Source organism: Malus sylvestris, chromosome 4 (genome assembly GCF_916048215.2).
Source record: "Malus sylvestris chromosome 4, drMalSylv7.2, whole genome shotgun sequence".
NCBI lineage: Eukaryota > Viridiplantae > Streptophyta > Magnoliopsida > Rosales > Rosaceae > Malus > Malus sylvestris.
In genome coordinates, this window is record NC_062263.1 from 23886703 (window position 1) to 23899752 (window position 13050).

The following is a 13050-nucleotide window of genomic DNA, read 5'->3' on the forward strand; positions in this document are numbered from 1 at the left end:
TCAATTAAGTCGCATAAATATGCTCCTATCAAAATGTTCCTTCAATTCATTCCAAATATCAGATGCAACATTTTTGTAGATGACACTTGCTTCGATATCTTTCGAGAAAAAGTTGAGCAGCCAGGATTTCACGAGGTTGTTGCAACGAGTCCACTGTTGGAATTCAATTGTGGATGCTGTCGCGGGCTCTTTAATGGTTCCATTAATGAACCCTTCCTCGTTCTTGGCATTGAGGGCCATGGTCATGGCGCGGCTCCAAGTGGAGTAATTTTCGTCATTTAGTGGTTGTGTGATGAGAATCGCTCCAGGCTGATCGGAGTGATGAAGATAAAGAGGATCGTTGGGATCTTCATATTTGGTGGTCTCAAACTTGGTTGAGCCTTTTTGTTTGTTGGAATCTTCAGTCGCCATGTCGCCATGTCGGTGAGAAGAGTAATGCTATCACTTCTTGGTATGTTTGAACACCAAGGATTTTAGGTTATCAGGTTCCCAAAAAGACTCGGCTCTGGTACCATGTAAAACCTTTTATTCTGTGTGAACAGTTTTCATTAAGAAAAGAGTAATTGGTACAAAGAGACACTTACACAGATACATGGATCAATCAATATCTTGGAATTAAGGCCTATACAAGCTATTACGCGAGTTAGACTCGTATGTGGATGAAAAGCAATCTGAGATGACTGTACAGTAATCAAGGGGATGGACTCCTTAAATCAAGGGATTGATGACAGACTTTGCTTTTCTCAACCCAATCGAATCACGATGAGACTCCAATGAGACTCTGAAGCTTGGAGAGGGACTCATCACGTATGGTAAATTCGTTACTAAGGCCAAGGTTTACAACACGCCCCCTTAGTACTACTGCAAGTAACACCATCCCAAGAACAGCAGTCGCTACTTGAATTCCAGGATACGAGCTTGGTGGACGTAGAAGAATGGAACAAAAGTCTCTTCTTGAAATGGAGGAGTGCTGATTGCTCATCTTCAAGACACCGGCTGTGAAGCGGGACAATGATCAAGAAAAAGAGGAACAAGTAGCGGAACAAAGTTTTCGTTTTTGGTAGTGATAAATGATAATGTACTAAATTAGGAAAACTTCATTTCATTTTCGTCTTAGGACTGAGTTTGCATTGAGACGGCTCTACCGTTTAGGTTGGGGCAAGTCAAGAACTTGTCTCACGAGATGACGAAGTCACTTTGAAGAATCGAAAACTTGTCACACGAGAAGATGAAGTCACTTTGAAGAAAAAATACAAAAAAGGGGGTGATCACACAATTTAATTAGATCCCTAATGCTTTCTGAGAGATTGTTGACTTTTGTTGTTTTAACAAGTTCAAAAACACTGTAATTTTGACAACTAAAAACGAAATGGTAATCAAATGAGTACATGAAAATGCATTTTGTTACTACTAACCCCTACGAGAACACAAATTTGTGAGAATCATGGAAAGCCATACCAAGGATCTCAATGCAATAACGTTTAAGCCACCAAAAAGCATTTGTTTATATACAGCAACATTTCAATGAGATGCGATGGATCGTCACCTACGGACCAATGCTGACATTGCTTGTGCGTGAACAAGACGACCATTTTGGAGCAGGGTGCTTGGAAAGGTGGCTCGACAGTTAGTAATGTGAGACTTTAATCGGGGTATGTTGGGGTGAGCGCTTCTACATCGGTGGCATCGCAACTCCATAGACAACAGGCTACCGTCATCTTTTAGCTTTGCTTTTCCATCACTACTGACTTCCTCTACCACATCCACGGAGTCTCGAAAGAAAGCAGTATTGAAGGAGTTCCAATGTTTCTTATTCTTCAAGTGTGTTGAATCAAAATCCTGGCTGATAACATGCAGATGCAGCTGTCGCATTGAGGGATCCTGCAAGAGATGATGTCCCGAAACACTTAATTTATTATTACATCTAGTCTGATGTATTAATAATAATACTAACCTCACGAGTCCTTTAGCAAAAAGGATTTCAAATGGCAATGTTGGAGCAAATGAATATAACAGCAAGCTCTCAGAAAATTAGCATGTGTACCGAGTGATATCCAAGACGGAAGACCAAAGATGAATCATCATGCAAGAATTTCTCAACCCACTTCAGACCAACTTCATGCATTGTGCTTAACAATGGAAGGTGTTCTTTATGAACATCTGACAGTCGATCAAGGCCTTCACATCGTGCCACCACCAAAACATGCCTTTTTGCCTGTGAAATTCCGAAGGTTTTTTTTTTCATCAGACAGAAAGTAGAAGAGGATGATAAACAATATTTGGAAAATAGGTATCATTTACCTTTGGAAAAAGATCATTCAGCACAACGACATCATCTGATATCTCCAGTACTGCATCCTTGTGCTTCTCTGGGTGCATAGCAGTGTTGTAGAGAGCCTGAGCCCATGACCCCCACGATTTAGTCCTGCTTCCACCGGACTGGTTGCTCAGGTTTGGTTTACCAGTGTTAGAATCTTCAGTATCATCCTGATATGCTTTACTTCTTTTGCTCCTCTCATATTTGTGAGGATCCTCTCTCTTGGTCTTTTGATCGCTGTTTGTAAAATGATTTCTAGAGGCACCATCAGAATGTTCTTGTGACTCTGGCAGCTTTGCCTGCAGGTTCTCAATGCTTCCCTTGGGTGACTTTGCTTGGGTCCTCACAATTGTTGCGAAACCTTCGAAAAGTGAAGTGTAAGCCTCCCGGAGAACTTTGCAGCCTTTACTATAGTCATTGTTAAGACAATTTGGTCTGTGTGGGTTCATGTTGGGTCCAACAACATGTATGACATGGGTTACCCCTTCCCTACTAAACAAGGGAGAAGTTGAAGGGAGAGGCACAACCACAGCACTCCCAGGATACAAAGATTGGGCTTGTTCTTTGGTTGCAACCTCCAAAGATGGACCTCCAGCACTGAAGATTGCAGCATTGACACCTCCACCTCCAGGTTTAAGACGCCTGCACCAGAATAAATATTTATTTTCAATCTACTTTATATGTAAAACATATAATCACTTTTTTTTGTACTCACTTAAAGTAAATATTATAAAGGTGAAGAAAACATATCAAACTTTACATTTCAACTGCAGGGGTTACATATGCAAAACTCGAATTCAGCATAATTCTACAACACCAAGTTTTGGTTTAACAGAGGGGACAAATGCAAAATCCTACAGATTTGTTCTTTCATATTGTGAACTAGCACCGCAACAAAATATTTACATGTATATTGCATAGTATTTCTAAATGCTTACCAATTAGCAGCATTAGCTATTACATTGCAGTGTAAACCTCCTCCTGAATGAAGCCGAGTGATATCTCCCACAAATGTGAAGAACTTGTTGGAGTCAATGTTTTTCTCTGAAGCTTTAGCCCTTACCAAAGACAAAATCTTTGATTTATGACTCAAGTCCGCTAAAACAAGCCTAGCATTTCCAAGCTTATTAAAAAATTCTATAACTTTCTCGACAATAATATCAGACGCCTTCTCAATGTCAAATTGAAAATCTGCTGTCGATATGGAGGGAAATGCCAGAGTGGGGGAATTGTTTACAGAAACATCACCACCAATAGAGCCTACAAATAGCTCTTCACCTTCCCTTGACTCCTTACGAGAATTTTCAGACAATGAACCTGTTCCCTTCGAAGAGGTTTCCTTTTCTTCAGTAATTCGAGAAGCATTAGAATCTAGTACACTCTTCGAAGTGGATTCAGTATTCGCAGGACCATCTGTTTTCTTTAAGAACCTCATTATACCTAGTTGTACTTTCGCACCGGTGTTCTTCTGGCCAAAATAACCACTGGGAAGTGTATCCAACGGACCAAGTCCACTATATGCATCAACGGCAGATTGAACATCACTCTCACTCTGGCAACAAGTGATTCTAGCAAACCCTTCACTCAGTTTAGGCAGTTCTTTCTTCTGCAGCATTCTATTCACAACCGCAGCAGCTCTCCCACCTTGCAAGTTTCCCTCGTGGCCCGTTCTCTTCACAGACCGCGATATACAAAGCTTGGCAGGAAGATCAAGCACCACAGCATGAACTTCAACCTGGGTACTACCACCAAGCTTCACAAACTCATCCCTTTGTTCTTTCTCCAGATTACATCTATCTATAAAAACACTCTTCCCATCCTTCAATGCATTCATTGCACTCTCAATACACTGCGCTTTCGTTCCGGCTTTACCATTTTTTATAGTATCCTACAAAAACATAAAAAATGAGAACCCAACAGCATAAAAACAATAACCCATATGAACAGCAATCCGAAGTATCCAGAGTATCCAGACTATCATATAAATTACTGAAAATACTAATCTTGAGCTCACTGAGCCATTTCATCGAACATATGCTGCGCACATAGATATACCTGGCAAACGCGAACCCAGGGGCGAGCGGAGGAGGAGCGCATGACATGCTCACAGAAGGTGGACTTTCCGCTTCCGGGCGCACCTACCAATATTACCACGACGGACTTTCCTTGCTTTTCTTCCCCTGTCAAAAGTGCATACAGGTTTTGTAATCGAAGGTGACGACGACCCAGAATTATTAAACGCGGCGTTTTGGAGAAAAGGGCGTACCTTTGGCTGTTTCGTCGGTATCCATGTCCATGTTTTGGGAGACTCTGTGTGGCACGTTTGAATTAAGGGCTGAAAACTAACGGTTTCTTCTCCCACTGGGCCTGGAAGCTTCTATCGCCGGTGCCTCGTGCTTGGCGGCGTAAAGGGACAAATTGCGTCGACCTGAAAATTGACCCGCCCCGCCCCGATTGGATTTGGATTTATTTCTTTGGACTAGCAAAATCCCAGTTACGACTCTCACGAGCACTATCCATATTTTGATTGAGGGCCTTTCCAAGGATATTATAAGCCCGGGTTCATTGAAAATTAAGATGGGTGTGGACCCGTTTCAGTCAGTTTGACATTGAAAATACAGCCGAATCAATTAGTATTTAACGGATTGGTTTGGTTCGATTTTGAACAATATAAACATTGAAATCGAACTAACTTAAATCATAATTAATTGGTTTGATTCGGTTTGGTTTGGTCGTTTAAGCTTATTCAATACAAAAATAAAAAAACCTTTTAACATTTCAAGAGTTTTAATCTGCTAAACATCTAAACATTTCACACATTCTAATTCAATTGAAAGATTACATTTTTTGGAACATAAAAAGTTTGTAAAATCGAATAGAAATAAGTTTCAATTAAATAAAATCTCACGCTAGCAAACAATTTATTAATTATAACCACACATAAGTATATAATACATATAAATATCCTAAATGTTGATAGTCATTGTAACTCATAATATGTTGAGACTTATAATATGTGTATTGTAAGATCTCTTAATAACTTATAATAAGTTGACATGTGTAATTGATAATTACAAAAATACATGGTCAGTTTGGTTTGATTTTAGTCAGTTTCAATAATATCAAAATTGAACCAAAAGTAAAGGTTCGATTCGATTTTTAAATTGTTTGACTTTTTTCTTGTTTAAAACCAAACCAAACCAACCAATATGCTTTGGGTTGGTCAATTTGTTCTTTCGGTTGGTTGATGCCCACCCCTATCCAAAATAAATATAAAATGAAGAAAAAAAATTTCACGAAAATATACAACGTTATGAACACATATTAAATACAAATAATCTAGAAAGCCATGTAGATGGTGTCTTAGAAAAATCGGATAATGTAGCTAGTTAGCCAACTGTGTGAGGTCGGATGGGGTGTATTAGACAACTCAGATAAAGTAGTAGAAATCTTTAAATGTTTAATGAATTCCCTCAAAATCGCAAGGACGAATGTGAGATTTGTAAAGCTTAAAACACATTACGAATTGTGTTAATTCACTCGAATTGGAGAAATTTCGCAGTACATTTTAATTATTCACAAATTTCACATTTCTACTTGAGATTTTGAAGCATTTCACTAAAAATTTTACACGAAAATATTTAAAGATCAAACTCAACCGAATTATTAAAAGCAATCTCACAACTCCACAATGTCATGAATTTAGACAATCCAATCAAGACTTCAAAAATCAACATTAACCGATAAAAGCAATCTGACAATTCCACAATGTCATGAATAAATCCAATTATATCAATTAGTATCTCTCATGTGACAAATTTCCACTTGCATTATATTAACTTAGAGGTTATTATAAATTTGTAATTAGGGTTTGGTCAAGCGACTTACCTACGCTCATGGTCACACAAAAATATGACCTAACCCAAAACTACATTGAATTCTTTACACCTCCTATCGACGAATGCATCGTAGTGGCAATGCTATTTCGACATTCAGGAACTTTGGATGACCCAATATTATCAATGATTGAAATAATCGAAGTAGGTATCATATGGGAATCCCTCGTTCCTATAATTGATATAATCTCCTCTCTCTATCTTTCTCGTCATGAAAATTGTTCGTAAGATAGAATCTATCTCCTATTGTAGTCCTGCTAAACCATAGAAACAACTTGCTTACCTAACATGGTATTTCCCGGCCCACCGTTTGGTACGCAGACGGGACGAAACGGGACGGGAAGGGACGGAACAGGACGGGACGGAACAGGACGGAACGGATGATGTAAATATTGAAAAAGATAAGGAGAAATTTTGTCATAAAATGTTATAAATTTGTGTTCCATGGATGTGGAATGGATCGTTCCAAGGGGGAAGAGGTGGAACGAAAAATCAGCCAAATTTCGTCCCATGGGACAACCCGTTCCACAGTTTTTAGGCGCACCAAACGTGGGACGGAACGGCTCGTCCTGTTCCGTCCCGTCCCGTCCCACGTACCAAACGGTACCACCTATCTCAGTTCACATCTACTCCATCAGAAAGATGGGGGAAAGACTTCAAAGGAAGCAAGTCAAGCCAACAAAAATTCTGTGGAAGATTTATCCACGATATTAAAGGCAAATCATTGTCTAATTCATTTCTGCAACATTACACTACTGGTTACAGTAATAAGAAAAAGAAAAAGAAAAAAACCAAGACTTCATAGTCTACTAGTCAAAAAGACTTCAAAGGGATAAAAAGTGTGTGCAGTCACATTCACTAATCACAGTATAAAGAAGCAATAGACCAAGACCAAGACTTCAATGGGATAGAAAGTGGGATTAAAGTAAAAAGAAGAATTAGACCAAGACTTCGAGCCAAATCTGTAGCGACGAAAAATAATTTAAAGCCACCACACCGATCCCTCAGTTCTTCATCAAACACTTTCCTTACTCAGCTAGCAAAAATGAAAACTGTACAATCTTTTGTCCTCCTATTCTTCTTCACTATCTGTCATAATGTCACAACTGGAGTCTACAGCCAGTGTCTCAAAGACCAGCAACTGTCATTGCTCCATTTGGAGGAAAACCTCACGTTTGATGATGATGGTGATGATTCAATCGGATATTCTCCGGTTTCTTCCAAGTTTATATCATGGGATTCAAGTACAGACTGTTGTTCTTGGGTCGGTGTTACTTGCAGTACCAACGGGCATGTTGTTAGTCTTGACATTGGCAGCCAACACATCTCGGGTGGCATTGACTGTAAGACATATTCTGAAATCACAACAACAAGACATTAGGATCACAAATAAATCAAATCAATATAAAATAGAAATTAACTAATTATATTAAACTTATCTGTAGAATACGGAAGACATTGCAAATTTCTAGGTTGTCTTTTACTTCCAGTACTTCAATAATATCTCTCTGCTGTGAATAGGGTTTAGCGTATTTTGAGAGATTAAGCGTATGGAAGTAGGGACTTAACCATAGTATTTATATCATTAGGGTTTAATCATAACCAGCCTATTATTGGTTGTGAAAGTCGAACCCTATCACTTAAGTGTTTAAGTCCCACCATGATACTGTATCTTTGTAGTGAAATCCATCAGATTTCTTTTAGGTCAATTGCAAAGGATAAGACTCCATAATCCTTATTTCATTTGGACTATCAGATTACTTAAGTTGTTAACAACTCAATAAACAAGTGGCCTACAACATAAGTAATCCAATACATCATTCATTGTCATTCACAACCTTACATTGACAGCTCAAGCAGTCTCTTCGATCTTCAGCATCTTCAAAGCCTCAACTTGGCCGATAACTCTTTTGTCGAAGGCTCTCGCATTCCATCTGCAATTGGAAAGCTGACAAACTTGAGGTATCTAAATTTATCAAATAATGATTATTTCGGAAAAATTCCCTTTGAGATTTCACGCTTGACAAGGTTGGAGGTCCTTGATATTTCTCAAAGTTACAATAACGGGGGCCGCAAGCCACTTGAAAGCCCGAAGTTCAGCATGCTCTTTCAAAACCTCACAGAACTTACAGAGCTTCATCTTGACGTTGTAGACGTATCAGCAGAGGAGACTCACTGGTGCCAAGCGATAACATCTTTGCTGCCAAACCTAAAGGTGTTGAGCTTGTCTAATACTAATCTTTCTGGTCCTATTGATCAATCCCTTGCTAAGCTTCATTCTCTATCCGTGATTCAATTGGGTGGTTTTTTCACAACATTATCTCCGGTCCAATTCCAGAATTCTTTTCCAACTTTTCAAACCTGACGGTGTTGAACTTGGACAGAAACAATATCTCTGCTCCGGTTCCAGGATTCTTTGCCAATTTTTCAAAGTTGACTACCTTGAGTCTAGCAGGTTGTGGTTTACGTGGAACATTTCCGAAGCAGATCTTTCAGGTACCTACTCTACAAACTATTGACCTTTCCTGTAATATGGAACTTCATGGTTCCTTGCCGGAATTTCCCAAGAATGGATCTCTTCGATCCTTGATTTTAAGCCAGACAAGCTTTTCAGGGTTATTGCATGACTCTATTTGCAACCTCAACATGATGTCCACACTAGACCTTTCCAAAAGCAATTTCACTGGATCAATCCCAAAGTCAATCGGGAACCTAACTAAATTGGTTGATTTGGACGTGTCATCAAACATGTTTAATGGTCCAATTAGTTCTATTGATTGGGAAAACCTTATTAATCTGGTACATCTCCATTTGGATAGCAATCAACTGGTAGGGAGTATTCCGTCGTCTCTGTTTTCTCTTCCCTTGTTGCCGGACTTGGTACTTTCCCATAATAATTTCTCTGGGCAAGTCCCTGAAATTTTTAACGTCTCTTCTAGTTTAGTTACTTTCATTGATTTGAGTTTCAATAATTTGGAAGGACCAGTACCCGTGTCTATCTTTAATTTTCGAGGGCTTCAAACCCTCACTCTTTCTTCAAACAATTTCAGTGCCTTTCCTTTTAATGGTCCTCATCAGCTGCCAAATCTGACAGAGATTGATCTTTCGCACAATAGCTTGCTGGTTTTATACAATGGCAGCAATTCCTCATACTCTTCATTTCCTCAAATTACTGATTTCAGTTTAGTTTCTAACAAGTTGAGAACATTCCCAGTTTTCTTGAGAAATCAAACCTATTTAACAAAGTTGGACCTTTCGGAAAACCAAATTCAAGGCCAGCTACCCAATTGGATATGGAAGCTCGATTCTCTTGATTTCCTAAATGTTTCTTATAATGCCTTGGAAAATCTCGAAGGTCCTTTCATCAACTCCACATCTCCTGTGTCTATGCTTGACCTTCATTCAAACCAGCTTAAGGGGCCAATTTCAATTGTCCCACCATATGCAGAATATCTGGATTACTCAAACAATCATTTCAGTTCTAGTATTCCAGTATCAATATGCAATGCAAGTGGTCTTCTCGCTCTTGATTTGTCTAGTAATTCTCTGAGTGGTGAGATTCCTCAATGCTTGGTTGCAATGAGAAGACTCATTATACTTAATGTCAGGAAAAACAACATTACTGGAATGATTTCTAATCTTGAATTTCCTGAAAATTGTGAGTTATTAGAAGCTCTAGACCTCAGCCAAAATTAGATTGAAGGTCAATTTCCGAAGTCTCTAGCCAGGTGCAGAAGTTTAATATTTTTAAACCTAGAAGTGAATCAGATAACAGACACCTTCCCATGCTTGTTGAAGAACATCTCCACCTTGATCGTTCTTGCTTTGAGGTCCAACAATTTCTATGGAGGCATTGGATGTCCAGTAGTGAAGACCAATGCCACCTGGCCGATTCTTCAAATCCTAGACTTAGCTTACAACAATTTCAATGGTGAAGTACTAGGATTCTCTCTGACAACATGGCAAGCAATGAAGGATAACACAAATATTGGTTTCCCGTCGACAGTCAGTGTTTCTAAAACTTTATTGCATCCCGTTATGCGATTGTAGTTTCTTATGAGCCTGCTATAACGATTACAAGCAAAGGTTTAAAGAGGGATCTGGCAAAGATTCTAACTATCTTGACCTTGATTGACTTCTCCTGCAACAATTTCAGTGGGCCAATACCCAAGGAAATGGGAGATTTGAAATCTTTATATTTTCTCAACTTGTCAAGTAATGTTTTCATAGGTGAAATCCCATCATCATTTGGTAACATGAGACAACTCGAGTCCTTGGACCTGTCAGAAAACAAGTTGAGCGGGCAAATCCCACAACAGCTAGCAAAGCTTAATTTCCTTGCATTCTTGAATCTCTCGAATAATCAACTTGTCGGCAAGATCCCAGCTGGTACTCAAATTTCAACATTTCCAAGAGACTCATTTACAGGGAACAAAGGATTATGGGGGCCTCTTGTTTAGATCAAAACTTGACTTTGGGCTTGAGAAAGGAGCTGGCCCAAAAGGAGGCCTGAAGGAATAGTTGACCAAGGCCCGACCGAAACCCAGAAAAGAAGAAAAGGCCTCTTCTGACTTGGTGCAGCTCATGAAGACCACTTGCTTACCTACCCAAGGGCTAAGTGGTATAGACTGACCATCTAAACAGCCCATAAAGTACTTTATGGTGGCATTACATGTAAAATAGCTGATGAGTCATCACCCTCAAACCGCATTCGGGCAAGGCTGCTGCTACAGGAGGCCAAGCCGAGTTGTCTATATAAGAAGAAAGAGAAACTAGGAATAAGGACACTCAATCAAACAAACAAATGCAAGCACAAACTCTGCTCAAAGCCAGATTTGCCTTCAAAACGAAGCTGTAGTCAGCCTAAGCCTTCATCCCTCTCGGGACAAGCCTTCATCCCTCGCGGGATAAACCTTCCTTCAAACCTTTGTAATAGCTCTGCTACCCTGTTCAACCTTGCCTTAGTATCAATTCATCTTTTGTAATCTTTCTATCTCTATCTTTCTCTCTAAACTTTCAGACCCTTGACAAAACTACAAAGATAGGAACCTGCAAAACGATCAGCCTTACCTGATAAGGTTTAACCTTGCCCGACCTTCTTTGTTTTTGTCTTTTCATTCATTAGCCTAGCAATATGTTGTATACTTCCAGTTATATGCAAGTTATTTCTAGCAAGATGACTATTAAAAGGCTTTCTCAGTACTTGGATCCGATTTGAATATATTTTCAGTGTTCAAACCAGATCCAAGTCCTAAGCCCTCGGGCATGCAAATCTGATCAGTTAAAAGTCCTTGGCCTCAAGGCATAAAAAATAACTTTATGTGGACTTAACCCATCCACGGCAGTCCTTGATAAACGAGAAGTCTGAAGTTACTTGGGGCGCAAGTAATCGACCTACCTCTTAGTTTTATTTCTATTATATTATGATTATCATAGAACGCTTAAGCATGGAATAGATTTTGATAGTAAGCCTCAAGGCCTACACCTAAGGCCCCACGAAGGCACCTATTTGGATTCATTCCGTTCTGCGGTCTAGAACGTTTGAGTGTAAGAACGAACTCTAATGGGAAGCCTCAAGGCCAGCATCTAAGGCCCCATAAAGGCACCTATTTGGGTTCATTCTACCTCTCGAGCTCGGGTAATCAGAGGTATAATAGTTATAAGACTCCTGCACTCACGAGAACAAATATGATGTGTTCGAGCACTGGTTTAGTTTGATAGGAAGCCTCAAGGCCTATACCTAAGGCCCCACAAAGGCACCTGTTATAACTAACACGGTTTCTCGGGTATATACATATATACAACTAAAACTCGACATCCATTTTACATCTGCCATGCTGAAGATGGCAGTGGCACGCCTGAGCACCTAAAAGTTAATCTTGATTGTGAGCCTCAAGGCCTGCACCTAAGGCCCCACAAAGGCACCTTTCAAAGTTAACTATGTCCTTCTCTTTCAGCCTTGCTCGACGAGCCTTGCCCGACGAGTCTTGCCCGATAAAGACTTTCCCGACGAGACTTGCCCGACAAAGCCCGACAGTGAAGCAGACGCCCGACAGCAGCCCTTAACCGGCGCCAACCTCCCGGGGAGCTGTGTGCTCGTCGGCCAGGAAGCATCCCCGAGGAAATTCCTGACGCGAACACCTCCATTGACGGTAGATAACAAGGCAGAACTGTCACCACCACCAACATTAAATGGAAGCCATCCAAATGCTACAGATGATATTGATTGGGATCTTATTAACGTCGAAATTGGATTTGTATTTGGCTTTGCAGTTGCTTTTGGGTCACTTGTGTTCTTCAAGAGATGGAGTAAATGGTATTACAGGACTATGTATAAAATCCTTGTGAAGATATTCCCTCAACTCGAAGAAGGAATTGATCCTCATCGAAGACATGTTCACATAAATCAGAGGTGGAGACGTTGAAGTGGTGATGAGGAGCAATGTAGTTGGACCCCATGTTATGCCTAGGGTAAGATCCAAAAAATAAAAACTATGCTTTATGGCTTCACATTTTAATTTATAACTTGTGTTGTAGTTAGTTTTAGAAGTTATTTTGTATCTTTCTGCATTATGGTTAATAAATTTTCTTGTATTGTCGAGGTTTCTTGAAAAACGATAAGAACAAGCCTACTAATCTGTTGCGCCTTGGCTAGTGCGGAACCGAGATTTCGTTACAACCTCACCAAAATACAAAAACCCACAGTTAAAAAGAATAAAATACAAGAAATAAAGACACCGAGAGATTTACGAGGTTCGGCAAAATCCTGCCTACGTTCCCGAAAAGATATTGCTCTTCACTATGAGAATAACTAGTACAAGATACAATTGAGTTAAA

At 39.7% G+C, this 13050-nt stretch overlaps 1 protein-coding gene and 1 pseudogene across 2 annotated transcripts in view; one reads left to right on the plus strand and one right to left on the minus strand.

Moving 5' to 3' along the window:
• Positions 1 to 1276: 1276 nt before the first annotated feature.
• LOC126618598 (transcription factor bHLH140) overlaps positions 1277 to 13050 on the minus strand; it is a 65493-nt gene continuing 53719 nt past the window's right edge. The window contains exons 1-6 of one of the 2 annotated variants that reach the window (XM_050286712.1): positions 4584 to 4834; positions 4373 to 4497; positions 3256 to 4205; positions 2302 to 2959; positions 2045 to 2215; positions 1277 to 1881 (exon numbers count right to left, since the gene is read on the minus strand). In XM_050286712.1, the coding sequence (XP_050142669.1) occupies positions 1543 to 1881; positions 2045 to 2215; positions 2302 to 2959; positions 3256 to 4205; positions 4373 to 4497; positions 4584 to 4614 (2274 nt within the window). In that variant the 5' untranslated portion in view covers positions 4615 to 4834 and the 3' untranslated portion in view covers positions 1277 to 1542. Of the gene's footprint in view, positions 1882 to 2044; positions 2216 to 2301; positions 2960 to 3255; positions 4206 to 4372; positions 4498 to 4583; positions 4835 to 13050 lie in introns of those variants that run through there. The other variant, XM_050286713.1, reaches the window with a different exon arrangement.
• Positions 7134 to 10228, plus strand: LOC126618615 (LRR receptor-like serine/threonine-protein kinase GSO1; annotated as a pseudogene).